The sequence below is a fragment of the Pseudorasbora parva genome, chromosome 14 (assembly GCF_024679245.1).
Source record: "Pseudorasbora parva isolate DD20220531a chromosome 14, ASM2467924v1, whole genome shotgun sequence".
Taxonomy (NCBI): domain Eukaryota; kingdom Metazoa; phylum Chordata; class Actinopteri; order Cypriniformes; family Gobionidae; genus Pseudorasbora; species Pseudorasbora parva.
This window is the reverse complement of record NC_090185.1, coordinates 13,117,628-13,139,048: the sequence shown is the minus strand read 5'-3', so window position 1 is coordinate 13,139,048 and position 21,421 is coordinate 13,117,628. Positions and strand designations below refer to the sequence as shown.

Below are 21,421 nucleotides of genomic sequence, written 5' to 3'. Positions count from 1 at the left end.
ATATTTGTTCAAATCTTAAACGGAGAGCTTGTTTGTATCTGCATTCACCATCACAATTTCTCTCAGAAATGATGATCATGTTGGGTAAGTACTCTGTGTATCATTAAATTATTTTATTTTTTTACAACAACGGCAAAAATCGTTTATTCCAGCGTGCGTGCAGACAGGGTTAGTCAACAAACGGTTCTAGTGACGTCATTCCTGAAGGAAGTGCAGGGGTGTAGTCCAAACCGGCCGTTCGCTGTAGGCTTTGAAAGGGAACTTCTGTTAAATAAAATATCTCGCTTGGCATTGAACTTTGAGCTATATAATTTTACAGGTATTATTTATGCTCTAAACAGCAACATTTCACACTAACTAAAGTTTGAAAGATGGAATCGCGAAGAACGGGACCTTTAATGTCAAGCCCTGTAAAGTGTGACCAATTTTATATTTATACGATAGTGGCATTTAAAATTATTATCATGATTGAAAATGGAAAACATAGTTTAGTCATCTTAGAACAGTGATCAAAAATAGGCAATCTTATCTTAAAGGTGGGGTAAGTGTTATTTCAAAACCGTTTTAGAAAAAGGACTCGGGCCGAGTAGAATAACAAACTTGTAGCCAATCAGCAGGTTAGGGGCGTGTCTATGGTAAGAAGAGAGGCTCAGTGCACAACATTATTCAAAACACACGAGTCACACAGGACGGACAATAGCCAAAAAAGAACTAATATTATGCTACTTTTGCTTGAATATGCTCGTGTGTCATATTCGCTTGTTTGTCCATTTGCGATCGTTTTGTCGCTCACGTCAGCGATGATAAAGACCCGTTCATTTCCACACCGTATGGAGCATCTAAAACCCCTCAGTGCTTCAAGCGTCAGCTCACAAAATGTGTCCGGCAGGTAAGATACTATACTTGTTTGTTTCCTCTTTTCATCTGTATAACCCATCCGGTCATAATTGTAATATGTCGTTAGCTGGACTATCGAGCTTGTATACTTATCGAGTTGTTCATGAGAACGGTTTGTGTTTTGTGATGGCTTTAACTCTAATCTTGTCATAATTGTAATATGTTCGACTGTTGGCTCGTGTTCTATCGAGTTGTTCATGAGAACAGTTTGTGTTTTTGTGATGGAAGGGATTTTGTGACTTTTTCATTGAATATTTGACCTGGATTAGTTACACACAGATTCTGCAATAGTCGTTGTCTGGGTTACGCATGTGGGGGGCGGAGTTATCAAAATAGGGCCGAGACCCTTTTGGGGGTAGGGGCGTGTTTGTTTTGGTGATCTGAAATATCAACAACGGTTACCAGAAAGCACTTACCCCACCTCTAAAGGTATTATTTAGCTTAAATAATTTTTAATTATTATTTAATGGGAACATTTCAGTTATACACCACCTGACTTTTGCAACCAATCATACATTGAACAGGCTTCTATATTTTGATGTCTGTGTCAGTTTTGCATATGCTAGTTCATACATATAATTTTTAAATACAACATAGAAGTTTATGACATTGGTTGCACCACCTGGCATGGAAAGTGTACAAACCTACCCATACTTTAAAGTAGCTGATTTTATCAGTATTTAGGAAGGATCTACAAATCCTCCTCTTCTGGATGTTGGTCATCCTGCCATTTGAGAATATTCAAATTACTGGTTTTTAATTAAAAAAAAAAAAAAAAAAAGGTTTTAAATTATCTCAACAGCTTTAAAACTATAACATTTGTTTATATGGACCTTTTCAAACATAAAATTATACCATACTATTTTATTTTAATAATAATTTCTTATTATTAAAACACAGATTTAAATAATTTTCTTAGTCTATTCATTTGCTTGGACTGTTGTGAGCCTAACAATCTGGGGCTTTAAAGTGACCCTATTATGCCATTTTAAAGTTTCCAAATTTAGTTTTGGAGGTCTCCAACAACAGCTTTACATGCATGCAAGGTCAAAAAACAGCTTCATTTTGTGATATTATACATTGCACATCACCAAAATGTTAAATGATTCTCAAGTGACTCGATGGATGATTCAGTCTCTCTAAATCTACTCTGCTCTGATTGGTAAGCAACCCAGCCCAGTTGGTCTACCACGTACCAACATGACGTCATGACTTTGCGTAAACATACACGCCACTTTCTAAAGGCAAGTGGCGTGTTATCTATACGCATTTTGAGCTATCCGCGTGTATGGGCGGCAGTGGTTCAGTGCTATCTGCGTGTATGGGCGGCAGTGGTTCAGTGCTATCTGCGTGTATGGGCGGCAGTGGTTCAGTGGTTCATGTAGGTTGTCTACAAACCGGAAGGTTGGTGGTTCGATCCCCGGTTCCACCTGACCAAGTGTCGAGGTGTCCATGAGCAAGACACCAAACCCCAAACTGCTCCCGACAAGCTGGATGGCGCCTTGCATGGCAGACACCGCCGTCGGTGTATGAATGAGTGAATGTGAGGCAACATGTAAAGCGCTTTGGATGGTCATAGGGTCTGTTGAAAGCGCTATATAAATGCAGTCCATTTACCATTTATTTCCATTTGTATGTGTACGCCATGTGATTCCGCATGTATGTCTACGCTTAAACAAACCATCATCTCCACGTGTATGTCAGATTTTCACAGCACAAGCAGGATTTCATATTGGGACTAACTCATTCAAAATATCTGAAACACTTTTTATTTACGTTTTACTTGTTTTGCAGGAGTGGTTGTTGAGACGGATGGAGTGAAGTCATTGTCAGTGACGGAGGGAGAGTCTGTCACTCTACCCAATGGTGCTGAAATGAACAAACATGATCTGATGCTGTGGAGGTTTGGAGATAAAGGCCTCCTCCTGGCTAAAATTGATTTAGAAACCAAAGAGACCTCATTAAACGATGATGATGAGAGATTCAGAGACAGACTGAAGCTGGATCAAACTGGATCTCTGACCATCACAAACACCAGAACCACAGACTCTGGACTTTATGAACTACAGATCAGAGGCACTGAGAGCTTACAGCAATTCCTTCTTTCTGTCGAAGGTGAGTAATTCTGAGCTACTGAATGTGCAAGTCTTACAATGTAATGAAATGCGGTATTATTAGCATCAGGGTTTGAAATTTACTTTCTACTCACCTGACAATTTGGCTACTAAATTTTAAAGGGGGGGTGAAATGCTGTTTCATGCATACTGAGCTTTTTACACTGTTAAAGACTTAGATTCCCATCCTAAACATAGACAAAGTTTCAAAAACTAATGTTGGATGTTTGATAGAGTATTTCTGTGTTAAAAATACTCCTTCCGGTTTCTCACAAGTTTCAGAGAGTTTTTTTCGAGCATGGGTCTACTTGACGTTAATAGATCGGAAGGTCCTTGTATGGGCTGTACGGGCTCTTCTCCCGGTAGGGTGCGCGCGCGCGTGACTAGAGCACGCCGTAAACAGTCTCTCAGATGCAGATCCAGTCGTCCGTGAACACTTATGACACGCCGCGCTTCACTTTATTCCTATGGGTGACGTCAAGCGACTTCAACGCTTCAGCACAGCATTCCGGGAAGGCAGCGCTGCATTTGAACCGATTTGAATGCAGAAATGACGGGAAGCTTCACAACATCGCTTCAGTCGCGTCTCAAAGTGGATTTACACGACACTGCTGTCAGGACTTTACCAAATCATACCAAAGAAGTGTGTTTTTGACGGAGCGGTCCCAGTGATAAAGGTTCGGTCCTGCTTTGGAAGCAGCCGGTGAGTTAAACTTCAAATGTCTGTGCTGTTGGCTGTCGTCGCGTGAGTAAACATCAGTAAACCACACGATCGCGTGCTTCGTCATTCAAATGCTCTAACGGTTACTCCATTGTTGTTCTGTATAACGGTATTCTGACGTGCAAAACCGTTTTGCTTGCTACTTCTAAGGTCTAGTCGCATACAATAGTCCATAAACCGAATCATGTCCTCATACACTGCGAGTAAAGACACAGAAATGTGGAGAGGCCATTAAATACAGTACATACCACAGAGACGGACGTCCTGATGTTGCCGTTTCTCCTGTTCAATTTATTTCTCCCTCAGATTTGATTCTGGATCATATCTGTATTAGCTGAGATAGCGATGGGTTTCTCCACGCTTGAGGACGTCACCGCTTTGCGCGCTTGTCATTCTTTAGCTCCGCCCACACGATACGCCTCCAGGCGCTCGTTTTTTTCCGGAAAGACTCGGTACAGCCTATATTTCTTTTATAAATATGATAAAACTAAAGACTTTTCGGAGATATGAAGGATGCAATACTACTCTATAGGTACTCAAGATTGACATGAGATTGACTGAACCTGAGTGTTTCACCCCCCCCTTTAAACCAGCCATTCAGAGCTTCTACTAACCAATTTAAAAAAAAGAAATAAATGAAATTAACTACATCACAGCTTATATATGATTTTTCAATGGCAGTTTTAATTCATTATTATAAACAAATAGCATGCAAATGTACTTGGTAGTCTATACTCAGAATTTGTCCTCTGAGTTTAACCCATACAAGTTAGTACACACACACACACACACACACACACACACACACACACACACACACACACACACACACACACAATCATGTCATCCTGAAATCTCCCTTCCTGATTCATCCTCTTTGTCAAAAATTATAGATCAATACAGCACAAAGGCCATTAAACATCACGCGTATCAAAACAAAACTGTGGGTTGTCACTCCCGCCCAGTTCTAAATGTCTTTTCTTGGTCTCCTTCGTTGCTTGGCAGGCCTTTCCTTTTTTCATTGGTGTTAGTTACCCCATGCAAGTAACATGAACTATATGATGTCAACCACATTGATGTTTTTTTTTAACTTCGCTATTGCTTCAAAGCAAATGTTGAGTGCACCATTTTATATTGCGCAGCGCAGTATGTTCAAGCAAGCCAGATATGTGCAGATTCTGTGCAATACACTTTATTTAATATATCATGATGACTCACGAGTTGAGTATTGTGCTAAATCTGATCAGATCTGGCTTACACAAACTTCCTCAGTAGAGTGAGTGAACATAATAAGTAACCCGCCAAATCGGCTAGTGATTTAACAGCGCTACTCGCCACAGCTGGGTTGGCGGGTGTTCATTTCATTCTCTGATTAGCATATATTTGAAGTAATTTCAGATCATCACATTTGCTGACATCTTCACTGTCTCTCTTAATAGCCATCCCAGATCCACAGCTATCTTCAGGTGGGAAAGCAGGATTAAGTGTTGGTGTTTTAGTTCCTGTTCTGCTGCTCGTGGCTGCAGCTTTTGCTCTGGTTTACTTTATCAGAAGGAACTCTAAATTAAAAAAGAGAATGGGTAAGTATTACTTTAAACAGGATTTCCAACTTTAAAGGGGTCACAATTTTGCAGAATTTAGCTTCAACCCCAATGAACTTCAGGCTTTTTGAAAACAACCGGTATGTGGGTTGGAGTAGGGATAAAACTAAACTGCAGGGCTGTGGCCATCCAGAAATTTAGCTTTTTGCCCCTGTTCAAAGGTGTTGGGTGCTTCCTAGAAAGGCTGTATATCTGGGCTGCCATGTCATCAGGGGTCATCTAAGGCTGTTTTATTTTGAAGGATTTGTATTAGGCAGCCTTTGGGCCACTCCACATACCCACATTTGCAGTCTTGACCAAATGAGAGTGCATATACAAGGTCTGTATGTCCCTTTAGCCTCTTAACTGTCACCATCCCACAGGTGGGACGCTTGGTGCTCTTTTTTTGATGGCCTTCTTTTGTATCCTATATTTTAGTAATCATTCATTTGGTATCATTTGAAAGCTTACAAATTCAAAATTCATCCTGGGAAAACTTTTGTGTTACCATGGAAATGGTACTCTAGCAGGCTCCTCAGTAAGTTTATTTCACTTATTTCATTCAAAAAGTGAAACTTGTATATTACAGATCCTTCTCAAAAAATTTGCGTATTGTAATAAAGTTCATTATTGTCCATAATGTAATGGTAAAAATTGAATTGATTAGATTCATTGCACACCAACTGAAATATTTCAGGTCTTTTATTGTTTTAATACTGATGATTTTGGCATACAGCTCATGAAAACCAAAAATTCCTGTCTCAAAAAATTATCATATCATGAAAAGGTTCTCTAAACGAGCTATTAGCCTAATCATCAGAATCAACTAATTAACTCTAAACACCTGCAAAAGATTCCTGAGGCTTTTAAAAACTCCCAGCCTGGTTCATTACTCAAAACCGCAATCATGGGTAAGACTGCCGACCTGACTGCTGTCCAGAAGGCCATCATTGACACCCTCAAGCGAGAGGGTAAGACACAGAAAGAAATTTCTGAATGAATAGGCTGTTCCCAGAGTGCTGTATCAAGGCACCTCAGTGGGAAGTCTGTGGGAAGGAAAAAGTGTGGCAAAAACGCTGCACAACGAGAAGAGGTGACCGGACCCTGAGGAAGATTGTGGAGAAGGACCGATTCCAGACCTTGGGGGACCTGTGGAAGCAGTGGACTGAGTCTGGAGTAGAAACATCCAGAGCCACCGTGCACAGGCGTGTGCAGGAAATGGGCTACAGGTGCCGCATTCCCCAGATCAAGACACTTTGGGCTACAGAGAAGCAACACTGGACTGTTTCTCAGTGGTCCAAAGTACTTTTTTCGGATGAAAGCTAATTTTGCATGTCATTCGAAAATCAAGGTGCCAGAGTCTGGAGGAAGACTGGGGAGAAGGAAATGCCGAGTTGCGTTTGCGTGCTTCTAGTAAACACAGAAACTGGCGAACGGCGGTCTTTCGAATCAGCTTTGACCGCGACTCTGGAAGACTTGGAGTTAAGCTTTTCTCTGAGAAAAGAACAAAGAACGGCACTGAAGTCATTCTTAAAAAGGGAAGATGTGTTCGGAGTTTAGCCGACCGGATACGGCGAATGTTTAATCTGTCAGCGAGCTCCGCTTCACCTTCGTTGCTCTGGTTGGTGTAGCGCTATCCTATCACGTGCAGAGGGAGTTTGAAAGACAACCGTTTATCCCGCCCCTCAGATTGAGCCCTGTCAATGGTGAGTTTCCAGACCAAACATCTTGATGTGGGTCTGGCTTGTCAGGCTAGAAATACGTTGTATAAGTAAGCAAGTGTGGGTATTTGGGCAAACCTTTTGTTTCACGTCCTTCATTCAGCTCATTTTGAGGGCAGGAACATGTGTGACTCAGCCATGCACACTTACCAGATGGTCTCATTGTGTTCAGCTGTGGTTGATTAGGGTTAGAGCTGAACTCTTCAGGACATCGGGTTCAGGAGCCGGATTAAAGAGATCTGGTGTACAGTTTTGTCCTTACTTTGAGTCACTTTTTTCCATTTCTCTAAAATCAAACAACTCATGGGGATGTTCATGCTCTCAAGTGAGCATTGGATTTGTGAGATTGGTGTTATTCAATGAATGTCTGAATAATTCTTGTCAGCACAGAATATTATTTCAGTTTAATTCAACAAGGATACATCATTCCTGTTCTGCATGTCATCATGTCATTACATATGTTACAACTTGCACACTGTTGTAATAACTTACATGCATCTGACCTTAAACCAAAAAAGTAGTAACTACCTTACCCTATAATAAGAACATGTAGTTACTAAATTGACCCAGTACTTAAATGTACTGTATAATTACAGTGTAACAAATACATCTTAAAATAAAAAGGTTCAACCTTTTCCCCTTCTGATGTGCTGTTGCAGGTTTAACATCCCTAGCACTGAGTGGCATGTCATATTAAAGCACAATGAACAAGTTTGAGTTTGCTGAAAATAGAATGAGATGGGTTGCATTATCTGCAAATTTTCAGTCTGTAGCTCACATAGAAGACTTGAAATTTAAATGATGGTGTGGTTAATATGAATGAATGGACAGTGGTTGAGATGTCCACCTGCACATCATGAACATATTTCTCTGTGTTGCTGTGACAGGTCAAGAGATTAACATGTCAATGAATGAAGGAGAATCTCCAACTCTAAGCACTGATCTTACTGAAATACAGGCTAATGATACGATAGAGTGGTGCTATAAAAATGAAACCAATATCATTGCTAAAATAAACGGAGAGACCAGAAGCCCATCTAGAATGGATGGGGATGATGGGAGATTCAGAAGCAAACTGAGGCTGGATGAGAATACTGGAGATCTCAAAATCAGTAACATCAGGACCATTCACTCTGGACTCTATGAACTCAAGATCATCAGCAGAAGCAGCAACAGACGCGGCTGCAGCAGCAAAAGCATCATAAAAACCAAATACAAGAGATTCATTGTTACTGTCAATGGTAAGTATATCAACTCTTCCAATGGGTTGATCATGCTCTAAGTGAACAGTTTGCTGTTTTCGGTTGATTATTGAGCTAGACCTCACTAAAAATCATTTGTATCGTGCCTCTCATTCAATAATTTTAAGAAAAGCTTTGTCACCTTTCAAATTGTCTTTTTTTATCATGTAATTTAATTCAAATAATAAATGTGGGTTTTGGCACTCTGTAATATGAAGTATGACATGACAGATCCCTATAGTTCAAGTTGCAGCGTGGCCATTAACTGATCATCATCTCCTCTTTACTATATAGCACAAACTAAAAAAAGGTGTTGAATCAAAACGGTTCAACTCAAATGAATCTTGTCTCATGTAATTATCTAATTAGCGTTTCAACAGTCAATATAACAGCTTGATAACTTCACGCACATTTACCCCATGAAGGCTGTTCAATGTCTGTAGCTCGTTAACTAAACTCACTATAAAAAAAAACTGTAGAGGGGGACATTTTGCAACATAATAAATATTCATTATATTTTTTACTTAACTAACTTTAAATGTATGTGATTTTGAAACTGCCAAAAATGTAATCAAACTTGTTTTATCCCTATTGATAGTTTTCTTGTATTTCTGTGTGTTGACATGAAGTGAGGACAGAGCCAGTGAAAGAGGGAGAGCCTGTCACTCTGAATACTGATACTGAAATACGGAGAGATGATCTGATACTGTGGACATTTGGGCCTGAAAACCGGCTCGTTGTTAAAACTGAATCAGGAACGACTACCATTAGTGAGAGTTTCAGAGACAGAGTGCAGATGGACAAGAAGACTGCATCTCTGACCATCACAAACATCAGAACCGAAGACTCTGGACATTTTAAACTACAGATCATTAACAACGAACAGACCATATTCAGGAGATTCAATGTGACTGTCACTGGTGAGTAGAACAACATTTATTATAATAACCATGGGCGTCGGAACCATTGTGTGTGGGTGGGACAAGACCCACCCACTTTTCAGCACATGTCTGTTTACCTTGGCTACGCCTTAACCGAGAAACTAGTTTAGTTACCCTTTAACAAACGTATTTATTATTAAACACATGTTAAACGCTTTATTTCCCCATTTCTAATATTTCCTCTTTTTTTAATTGAAAATAAATACCTTTCCGATCTGTGATGGGGAAAGAGAGTAGAGCGAGTGTGGCAAAAGGCGAACCTATGATCGAATTGCATCAAAACTCGCCATGCGTCTTACCCTTACTCTATAGCCACAGTAAATGATTCAATGATTTCTGTCATTTTGTCTGGCGCACTCAATCGTTTAGTAAATGGCACTTTTTCTGTCTGGACCTGGACACGGAGCATTAAAAACATGCAACTTGTTCATTATCATTATTTGTGAAACTGTTGATTTCTATGGCAGTTAAATGAATATAGCCTTTTTATTAGACTATTGGTATTGACTGGTTTGAGGTCTTTTTTGGTATAGGAAAGAGATATGGCCTCAAACGCACCACAATGCAGGAAATCACATCTATGAAATTTTTTTTTTTCTGGGGGAAAACCCCCAGACCCCCCGCAAAACTATTTCCTCACCTATCATTTTTTTTGCTTTAGCCGCTACTGACCCACCCACTTTTTATTTGCTTCTGACACCCATGATAATAACTATACATTGATTAATACAACAGTTCTGGTTTTTGAATCGGATTGGTTGGCGGGGTTTTAATAATGCATACCGCTTGTCTGTTTCCATGTTCTGGATTATCTAGGATATGTTTTAAATTGAAGTTTCAATGTGGTCTCTGCCTTTTGGATCCCACTGTATATCCAGTGATCATGTCAGTGGAGGTTTTGCAGTAGTTTCTCTGTTTAATTGGCCAGATAAAACTCATTTTTATGTACATTTAAACATTTTAATACGTTTACACGTTTTTCTTATTGTAAAAAATAAAAGTGTCATTATTTATTCAGTGTCTGTATGCATTAAGTAAGGCAAAATGTAAAGTCAGCTGGTCATTATAATAAACAGGTACGACATCACTTTGTAGGCCAAAACGCAGACGCGAGATAGTATTTTAGCACTTCCGGTTACCTCGCCTAAAAGTCAATGTTTTTTTTGTTTTTTTTAAATGGGGTTTTGGTTAAATGGCTGTAAAAATGTCTGTGGTGAACACAAGCTCATGACACTCATGTTTTATTGTACAACATAAAATACATCAGTATTACTCCACTCGTGATTTCTTTGAAGCTGTTACATGTCTTGAAAAAGGCGTTTGCTGAGGAGATTACACATCGTCACACTGAAGAGCACTCTATGCCAGTCCAACTCAAACGTTGTGGGAAAATGTTTTGAGATAAAAACTGAGTTGTCTGAAGCTAATGCCTGGCTCACAATACAGGAGTTTTAGGCCGATTTATGCCCGATTTTCAGAGAGAGAGTGTATCAGCATTTCTTGTTTTTCATTTGACAGCACAAATCTACACTAACAGGTGACGATCGCTTTTGAACTAGGCAGCGGTAAACATTCTAGCACACTAGTGTTCGTGCAGGGTTCGCCTAAAATACTCAGAAATAAGAAAACAATAAATGACAGTCGTCTGAACGTTTCTTCACTTTATTCTCGGTCACATGCGTAATAACCATAGACAGTAAAAGAAATGGACAGAGCTATCCCATTGACTTCAATGGCGGAAAAATGAGGCCAATCAGAAGCAGCCATATCACCCTGTAGCCCAAGACTGGTTTCCCACTGAAGCTAAGCAGGGCAGAGCCTGGTCAGTACCTGGATGGGAGACCAAATGGGAAAACCAGGTTGCTGCTGGTAGAGGTATTAGTGAGGCCAGCAGGGGGCGCTCACACTGTGGTCTGTGTGGGTCCTAACGCCCCAGTGTAGTGATAGGGACACTATACTGACAAAGAGCACCGTCCTTCGGATGAGACGTTAAACCGAAGTCCTGACTCTGTGGTCGTTAAAAATCTCAGGATGTCCTTCGATAAAGAGTAGGGGTGTAACCCCGGCATCCTGGCCAAATTTGCCCATTGGTTTCTGTCCATCATGGCCTCCTAATAATCCCCATATCCTGATTGGCTTAATCACTCTGTCTCCTCTCCACCAATCAGCTGGTGTGCGGTGAGCGTTCTGGCGCAAAATAGCTGCCGTCGCATCATCCAGGTGGATGCTGCACATTGGTGGTGGCTGAAGAGATTCCCCCCTTCTATATGTAAAGCACTTTGGGTGTCTAGAAAAGCGCTATATAAATGTAATGAATTATTATTATTATTAAGCACTCACTTCCTGATGGCTGAGCGAACTGCGCAGGCTCAGACTGAGCTTGACGACGTAGATGTGACGTGAGCCTCCTGTCTGACAGCTGTGAGTCTTCTAGTAGATGTGGAAAGTGAAAGCTGAATCACGTTGTTTAAATATTTTCTCCCGTTGCTTTTGGCTCACTATGGGCTTCTCCCCATTCTTCCCCCTTGACTTTATCAGACTTTATGTCTCCACGTCCCCCCGACTGTCTCATAGACAGTAAAAGATTGTTTCTGAGCGTTTCCTCCTGTCTATACGGTAATTTCTCAACTGTGCGACAGAGTTGCGTTGGTTATGACGCAATCGTTAGCCTATTTTTAAAAAAACAGCTTCTACGGGGCGATAGTGTAAGATACAAAGTAATGGAGCCTTTTATGCATTGTCGTGTTTCTTTATTAATAAACAATGGACAAATTAAGTCTATACACGCCTCAGATGTAAAGTTATTCACTGTCAAAGTGACTCAAAAATGAATGGGAGTCAATGGGATGCTAACAGCAGGTGATGGCTTGGTTAGCAATGGTCGCCCCTATGGGTGGAACGCTTTCCGAGTGATAGATTACCCCCTTGGTAATAACTAGCCTGAAAAACCCGCTACACTCCAGTACAATAAGTGCGCATGCACTACCTCTATACGGCAAGCCCTGAGGGGAAAAATACATTGCAAACACAACTAGTTCCAGAACGACAGTATCAAATAAGGTCAATACAATTACCTCCATTTCTCGCTGAAGAACTGACAATCCATGTTGAGCCCGTCTCCCCAACCATTTTCTAATCCACACTGGTTTATTCTTACGCTTTTGTTTTTTTTCCAAAACAAATGATCATTATTGATACAGCAAGTTGTCATGCTACAGTAGCTTATCCATTTTGTTTTCACGCTTACGATCTGCTGCGTAGATTACGTGACGCACTTTCTCTGGCACGTTAATAATCCTAATAATATTTTGTAGTGTGTGATGCTCCTCGATTTTCATATCGTGTAGTGTGAGCATGTTTAAGATTTGTGTTAAGAAAATCTGCAAAGATTCTCCTGAAGTGTGTACTTCAACCAGATTTTACAATCAGATAGGATTTTAAAACTCCTGTAGTGTGAGCCATGCATTAGTGATGGTGACGTTGAAGTCGAGTGACCGTGCGTTAGGGATGGCTCGATACCACAATTTTGGCTTCGGTACGGTACCACAATCTAATACCGAAGTACCGATATTAAATCGATACCACAAGGTCTGATATTAGCGCGGGTATATTTCACGCGAATGAGAACAATTATGCAAGTTTTGAGTTTATAAAGTGGGAAATTACCACAAATGTTTATTAGTAAATTAATCAGCAAAGCTTATCACATCACATCAGTCATTTGAAAACTTTCTTGTGAGAAATAATTTCAGCAAAAATCTCTCAAAATTAGCAAATTGCTTCTGGTTTCAAAAGACATCGCACTACACTAAAGCAATCTGCATAATCCGATTCAACATTTCACGCTCGTCTCGGGATGGAGAACGGAAATCATTTGAACACGCAAGAGATTTGATAGCATTTCGTAATAACAGTTACAGGAGATATGAGCTCATACGACACACACACACACACACACAGGCCTGTCATTTAGTCACGCTCGCACATTACACAAGTTTCCTCAAACAGTCAAATACACAGAATTATGTACAAATGTCCGTCTTTAGTGAGTAAGTTATTCACATAAACACAGTCGGGTTAGTCTAACGCGAATGTAAATAGGGCAATAGTACGCGTGCAAATATAATGAGATCTAAATGTCATTGGTTGAAACGAACGCTGGAGATTGTGATATTCGATCTTATGTTAGGCTGTGTGTGTGTGTTGATCAGTGTAAAAAGAAAATAAATGTCTAAATGAGATGGTTTGAATGATTCACTGACTGACCTGTCGATCTCTTCAGAAGTCTTAAAGTCAGAATAGTGACAGATGCTTCTTGGCTAGGTTTGATGGTTCTTCATCAGTTTTATAAGCAAAGTCATTACAAATGTCACTTCTACTCCTCTCTTTATTAATTCGTTTTGGGCATCTTGAGTGAGATTCGACTGCTTTATCCATTTTGTCCGTCTATGTTGTTGTCACATTTGCCGGTTGTTTCGGGTCAGTTTGGGTAGAGCGCTGCTATCTAGCGGTGAACTTCGGAAAAGCAGTATATACCGAAATGTGCCAAATCATGATATCGTACCGTTTGAAATAAAAAATATACCGGTATTTTTCCAGTACCGGTATATCGCGCATCCCTACCGTGCGTGGTGTAGTCCTTAGCTTTATAGCCTTAGCTTTTTAATTCTGGCGACTATATTTAGGCTTCAAACTTCATATAAGTTGTGTTCATTTGTGAAAATGATCTTGATGGACAAAATTTGTCAGTATCAAACACATTTGTGGATCCCAGAGCTTGTTTTAGTGATAATCCAAAAGCCTATGGGAAAATCCTATCGCCATGCTAATACAAAGTAGTGTACTTTCTGTAAATACTGAAGCCAACAGGAAGACGAAAAAAATTCTTAAGGAAAAAGATCTGTAGTGGATCATATTGTGGTGATTCAAAATATTTTCCCTAGCATGTTTAGGAACTCTTGACATTGTGTATCTGTAACATCATCCATATGTATATGTATATGCAACAAAACAGTTTTTTTCTCTCTTTTTAAATTGAATTATGATTGTCTCAATTATGGTTGTCTCTGGTACCACAGGAAACCAAGAGGATGTATCAGAGAATGAACAGAGTTCGCTTTTGAATAGAGATTGTGGTGGAGGGAATGAGCAGCAGGCGACGAGTTCAGTTTGATGAGATAAGACACGCCCACCAGTGTCAATCACTGTGACATCATCAACAATAAAACTCAACAACATAATCCTGCTCTTACGAATGAAATGAACACGTGTGTTGGAAAGTTGGAATGAATCCTTGTATGATGAGTAATCACAGGTCACAGAAGATGTAACGTGTTCAGCCGAAGACACTCCTACATACACTCACTGCTGAAGAACTATAGGAAACCATTCGCATTGTTCACTATACATCTGACGTTCCAGACAGTCAAGGTGGTGCAGAAACAACCAAACACTGAACAATTTAACACTCAAAACACTAATGTGATCTTAACAGGTTTAGGAGTGTTTTATCTTTATAATGAGTGAACACTTTAACATTGTAATGAGTGAATTTGTATTAATTTTTTTCATGACATACTTCAGACATTCCCTGTGTGACTTAGTGGGTTTTCATATAGCAATCCCATAGAAGAACAATTTTTGGTGCTGTTTATATACAAAACATATACTGTTACTGGGTTGTCTATTTATAAGATAATGTAAAATGAAGTATCAGTACAATATTGTTAAGCCGTATTTTTATCTCTTACGATTTAGTCAAAAATTAAAGTCGTCATGAAATCAAACTGTACGCTATTTACCTTGTTAGCACATATTACAGGTCCTAGGTTGAACAATTAATCTGTGCAAGTTAATACACAGACAAAAAAATTGGCACTGTAATCTTTAATCAAAAATCTGAACAGTAACTTCCGGTATGGAAACGGCGTTCCTTCTCAGATTACGGCAGTTTGGCAGCTTGAGTTTGAAAATGCGTAACCACTCCCCTCCAGCCGTTCGTCTGCTGTGAGCGAGGGATGGAGACGAGGAGTGCTAAGGGAAAACTCTGCCCTCTGTTCAATATTCTGTTTCACTTGGAAATACATCACAGCACTGAAGAACTCACTCGCTACTTCCATTTCAGTGGGACTTTAATGAGAAGCATAAAAAGTGTTATTGAGGGTCTTTTTGACCCCAAATTGTGCTTGCTGAAGTTTAAAACCAGTATTTAAAGAAATTAAAGGATTAAAAGGGTTTTAATTAAATAAGAACAGTAAAATAAGTTATTTCCTAGTTAATCCTCTTTGTAAATAATATTTAATTTTAAAATATGCACTCATTCACTCCTGTTTGCATGTCTAATATGTCTAATAAAAAATGTTTAATATGTCTAATATGTCTACTTATTTTTGGTAAAAAAATAAATAAAAATTATTTCTGTCTTTATCTGGTGACTGACTCTGCAAAAGTAAAAAGGGAATTCTCTGGTCAATGCAAACAGAGGACAGAAATGCTTTATTATTGTCACGTTTTGAGTTTATTGAGTTTGTTTTGTTCTGTTTCTGTATTAATGTCTGAGTTTTAGATTAGTTTTCCTCGTAATCTGTTCCTGTTCGCCCATGTGTTGGTTTGGTATATCCCTGTCACCTGTCTCTTAAAGAAACTGTATGTAAAAAATATATTTCAATCAATCATAAAATGGACATTAAGAAATCATGTTAATGTCAAATACTTCTATCACTGACAAGAGTAGTCCGGCCAGGATATTGTCATTGAAAAGTTGTTGTTGCAGCCCTCAACTCATGTTGATGTTGACATGTTGTGTTTTGGCCTGAAGCTCCGCCCTCCAACTAATCGACCAATCACGAAGTCAGTAGTGTTTCGGAATCCGGGTTGCCAGATCTGCTCTAGTTACCACAGCTGCAGATCTACAAACGTTAATTAGTTCAGGGTTTCCCGTTTCAGAAAGTAGGTTAAGTGAAAACTCTTGAGTATGTTAACCCTGAAATGAGGGAAACTGGGTTTTCTGTTTAAGAATAGGAAGTATGTCAACCCCGAGAAAGCAGGGTAAGTCAAGCCCGTTTCTGAAAGGGTATCAGGGTAACTTACTCTGTGAACCTAACCCGGTTTGGAGCAGGTTTTCTTTAGTAAACCCAGAGTTTCTTTCGGCCTTTAGTTAAATATTATATTTTATTTTTAATCTGCTACCACACTCTGTTTTGCCTGTGGAGCGAAAATGAAACTTAATTAAACTAATTAAGAATTAAACTTACATATTGACCCAGAAGTATGTGGACGTCTTTTGTTGGGTGTTGTTGCCATGGTGAATCTTAATTTTGGCGCTCCATTGATCATGGCTTTTCACTTTCAGTTGTGGTGCACGTGTTGAACTCAGAGTCAGTCTACTCAACGTTTATTGAACTTCCTCGAGTCAGCTGTTCTGAAACCCAAAACTCGAGAGTTTTTCATCTCAGGGTAGGTCAACTCAGAGGTCAAGTTTAAACTCAGTTGGTTGAACCTCCTTATTGAAGTAGGCCCCAGTCCTCCGATATTAATGATTTGTAATGATTCTTTCCAGTTATGATATTACTTAATCAATAGAACCACTGAATGTTTTGTTTCTTCATGTATGTTTTCTAAAGCATGTATTTGGTCTCTGAGGAGAGACTGAGGGTCTGTCCTTGAGATGTGTGATGTGTCGCTAAATGCTTGATAGCAGAACTTGTTGTCGTGTGTGTGGATGTTGAAAGGTATCACACACCCACACCATGCCATGAGTGCAGAAACAGTGTTTGCTCATGTAGCCCGGCTCTCAGATATGTAATATGGATTTGTGTTTCGTTTTATTTTATATTTTCTTAAGTCTTTGTTTTCTGTTTATTTTGAAAAGTAACTTTACATTTTAAAAAGTAATCTGATTACATAGCTTCAAGCACATGCTTGGCCTTCACTTTACTTTCATTTTCAGCTAGCCTGACGTGGTCATACTCAATTCTAGTCAGAATATGAGTCTGAAACTGCTCCATTGGACTGTGATTATGGGGCGTGTTTCAACCGAACAAGGAAAGACATCAATCGGATAGACCTACAACCAATCAGAGCAACGAAGCGACGTCAACAGAGCCCAACTGCACTGTGTTGCCAAGTTTGCATTTTTTTCCACGGGTTGTTTTCGGGTTGAAGCAACTGTTATGTGATGTTTTGTTGTAAAAACTTGGCAACCCTGTCTGAACGCACTTGAATAAACGATCTTTGCCGGTGTTGTAAAAAAATAAAAGAATTGAATGATACACAGAGTAGGCTACTTACCCAACAGGATCATCATTTTTGAGAGAAATTGTGAAGGTGAATGCAGATACAAACAAGCTCTCCATTTAGGATTTGAACAAATATAATCCAAGCCCCTTTGATGACGTGCATGATTACGTTACTGTTGATCATCTGTCCGTCATCGTCTAAAGCCCGCCCTGATGATTTCATTGGTCCGAACAGTTTCTGTTCGGGGATAATTACTCCTCTATGGAGCGAGGCCAGACCGACCTAAATATTTTGTGGGCGGGGCTAAGTTCATATAGGTTAAGTTCGGGTCTAAGTTCTGATATCCAGGCTAATTTTCAGCTTCACTTTGCCTCCTCTTTTCTGTGTTTCCATATCCAGTCATAAGGGGGAGCCAAAGCAGCATCATGTCCATTAGAATCATTGTTTCTGGGAAAGAATAAGGGTTTGCTTAAAGGGGGGTGAAACACTCAGCTTCAGTCAATCTTGAGTACCTATAGAGTAGTATTGCATCCTTCATATCTCCGAAAAGTCTTTAGTTTTATTATATGACGGAGCGGTCCCAGTGATAAAGGTTCACGGTCGTGTTTTGGAAACATGCAAACTCTTGATGGGCCAATCACATTGTGTATAGAGTCGGTGGGTTGGGCTTAACATAATGATGCCAGAGTTGCGTTTGCTTGCTTCTAGTAAACACAGAAACTGGCGAACGGCGGTCTTTCAAATCAGCTTTGACCGCGACTTTGGAAGACTTGGAGTTAAGCTTTTCTCTGAGAAAAGAACAAAGAGCGGCACTGAAGTCATTTTTAAAAAGGGAAGATGTGTTCGGAGTTTTGCCGACCGGATACGGCGAATGTTTAATCTATCAACGAGCTTCGTTGCTCTGGTTGGTTGTAGCGCTATCCTATCGCGTGCAGAGACAGTTTGAAAGACAACCGTTTATCCCACCCCTCGGATTGAGCCCTGTCAATGGTGAGTTTCCAGACCAAACATCTTGATGTGGCTCTGGCTTGTCAGGCTAGATGTCCAGTTCAGGTTTCTCCTGAAACAAAGCACACTGTTGGAGCGCCATCTAGTGGCTTGTAAGTAGTAAAACCTTTGTATGGCATGTGTTTCTGAAATCTGCAATTCCCAATCTCCTTAATTCTTCTACTAGCTGGACTCGTTCACAGCTTATCCACCCGTCAGATCAGACCACAGATGGAAATATCTCTGGAGCTGCTCTCGTGAATTCTGTGAATAACACACAACCTCTGTTTGAACTATTGTTTAAGGGTGTAATAAAAGTGGACAATGGCTGTTGTAAAACTAAATCTTTATTAAAAGTCATTTCAAGGGTTTCAACAGACACAATAGCTTATCAGATCATATACGGTACCATATGTGGTGCTAATTATTACAATTTATTGTGTAATTTTGTTTGCAGCCACTAATTTAGGTTAAAAGATCAATAAAAAACTATATTCTGTGCAAATACAATTAATAAAAGCAAAATGGATACAAACAATCTGTTAATAAACAGGTGTGTTAGTATAGGAAATATAAGTATTAATGCATGTTTTATTTTCGTGATTACACCAGCAAACTTCAGCAAACATATCTGGAACTCATCGTTCTGCTCATTTCATACTGTTGGTCTGATGTTACTCCAGGGGTCTGACGGTGATATCCGGTCTCTTCTGTTCTGATCATCTCACTTCTTGTAGATCTGATGTCATAGACCAGCACGGCAACAGTTGCCACGCACACCAGAGCAGAGACGACCAATCGGATCACAGCTTCAGTAAAACCACAACAGTGGATGTGATCTGAGAAAAAGAAAAACTCAGAATTGAGCATTTATCTCCATTTTTACGTTTTTTTTTTTTTTTTTTTTGCTAGTATTGTTTAAAATAATGAATATAATTCTAGGGTCTTCTAAGAGCTCCAGTCCCTTCTTTAACCAGATCAGATGCCTTCGCATTGTTTGATTATGTGACTCTTTCTGCAAGATCTTTTTTTTCAGAGCACTATTCTAGGCCAGGGCGACACCTGCATCACGTCTCTGTTGCTCAACTGCGGTCTGTTCTCGGTTTCAGTTTAATCACACATAAAAAAGCAAATGCACTTATCTGCACAAACAGGTCAATCTTTCTTCATGAATGCATGAGCCGATCAAACATAAACATTGAATGCAATGTACGTCACTTTGAATAAAAGTATCTGCCAAATGCATAAATGCATTGTCAATAAAAATCTTGCTGTTTGAATTGGCTTATGTGGTTGATGGTTTAGCACCCTTCACAAAACAATACCTATAAATATGTCTGGTCACATCTGCACGAGTTTGGTTTTCATTCTTATGAAATCTTTTAAAGTGTTACAAAAACTAAAATAGCACTTATTTAACACATTTAACAGAGTACAAGTGAGTAATGTACCTGAACAAGGCTGATGGAGTCCAGTAATGTTGACATTATCAGTCTGGATGATGGCTGAATTGGTCAATGCACAGCTGGACAATACATTGGTGCTGGATGATCCTTCCAGTGATGACGTACTTAGTGGAGACTCTGATTATGACAGATCGTAGGACGTCAATCTCATCACACACACTTCTGTATACCGAAAAGAAAAGGCTATACAAAGAATGGTCATGCTAACGCTGTTATACTCACCGTAGACTGTAAGACTGAATATCATGTAGCTGGTCTCTTTGCTGATAACGGTTACTTTATAAAGTCCAGAGTCTGTGGTTCTGGTGTTTGTGATGGTCAGAGATCCGGTCTGATCCAGCTTCAGTCGGTCTCTGAATCTCTCATCAGGACCATCATACGTCGAGTTGGTATCCGTGAGTCTGCTGACTTCAGCTATTCGAGTGCCTCCGAATGTCCACTGCATTAACAAATATTGCTGTAGTTCAGTAACATCAGTGTTTAGAGTGACAGAGTCTCCCTCCATCACTGACACCGACTTCACTGCATCCGTCACATCTGGAGAAAAAAAGAAGCATATTTTGTAACAGACATGATGTTTGTTATTAATGACCAAACTAATAGTTATCAGTGATTTGTATGAAGACATATTCTTTAGTGAATGTTGAATGAATTGCAGTCAACTTTTAAATAATAACTATAAAAGTTCAGCGTCAGGTAATTTTCCTTCAGCACTCACTTTCATGTGTAAACAGAAGTGAAACTACAACAATTATTTTTTGGTTAAGACCGATTTTAAAACTAAATCAATTTTTGTTTTGGAATTCCTTCCTCTATAATTCTCAGCAGGTCCCCAAACAAATAACTTACGTTTGTAAAGATATTATAGAGGTAAGACTTAAAAAAGAAAAGAAAACCAGCATAATACAGAGTCTATTTAAAAATATAGGCACGTCATTAATAAAAACACATAGCCTAACTTACCAACAAGACGCCACAAGCACACAAAGAACAAAATAAAGGAATTAAACATATTCCTTAAAAGTTTGCCCACCACTTTAAATCCGCTATTTCATGTCACCAGCTTTCACTTTGTTGAATGCCTACTGTAACAGGCAGTGTCGCTAGTAGGCGTTCCCATTGTTTGGTTGCCTATAGCGGATGTACATGGCACGTTGTTGAATACGTTTTGGGAAGGAATATTGTACATAGATGAAATAGTCCATGTGAAACAAACTAGGACAACGTGCTCTTGAGTTTTTGTCAGTAGAATGTCTATGACACTTCACTAACCCGCGTTCCTATTCAGGCTTCATAAATGTTCGCTGCTCCTACTCGTTGAGCAGGGGATATCAGTTGAAGTTCACTTTATTTAACTGCGTTCACTGGAACACCCTGCCACATCAAAAACAGACGAACATAGTCGCGTTCATTAGTAGCGTATAGGGTATAATGACTGTGGGAAAAACGCATTGTTTTTTGAATCGTTGAATCAATTGCTTCTTAAAATGATCCACTCTCTCGGAGGAGCTCTTG

At 39.5% G+C, this 21,421-nt stretch overlaps 2 protein-coding genes across 2 annotated transcripts; one reads left to right on the top strand and one right to left on the bottom strand.

Moving 5' to 3' along the window:
• Positions 1-876: 876 nt before the first annotated feature.
• On the top strand, positions 877-15,490 carry LOC137039733 (uncharacterized). The gene is made up of 6 exons (XM_067415009.1): positions 877-889; positions 2,692-3,012; positions 5,172-5,312; positions 7,921-8,274; positions 8,904-9,194; positions 14,294-15,490. Exons 1-6 carry the CDS (start codon positions 877-879, stop codon positions 14,386-14,388), a joined length of 1,215 nt encoding a protein of 404 aa, XP_067271110.1. The 3' UTR covers positions 14,389-15,490.
• A 3,189-nt stretch (positions 15,491-18,679) lies between these two features.
• LOC137040118 (uncharacterized) lies at positions 18,680-21,050 on the bottom strand. Its single transcript, XM_067415528.1, has 4 exons — positions 20,870-21,050; positions 20,129-20,443; positions 19,892-20,023; positions 18,680-19,279 (listed from the first exon to the last, which is right to left on the bottom strand). The coding sequence occupies exons 1-4, from the start codon at positions 20,916-20,918 to the stop codon at positions 19,059-19,061; spliced, it is 717 nt and encodes a 238-aa protein (XP_067271629.1). The 5' UTR covers positions 20,919-21,050; the 3' UTR covers positions 18,680-19,058.
• Positions 21,051-21,421: the final 371 nt, after the last annotated feature.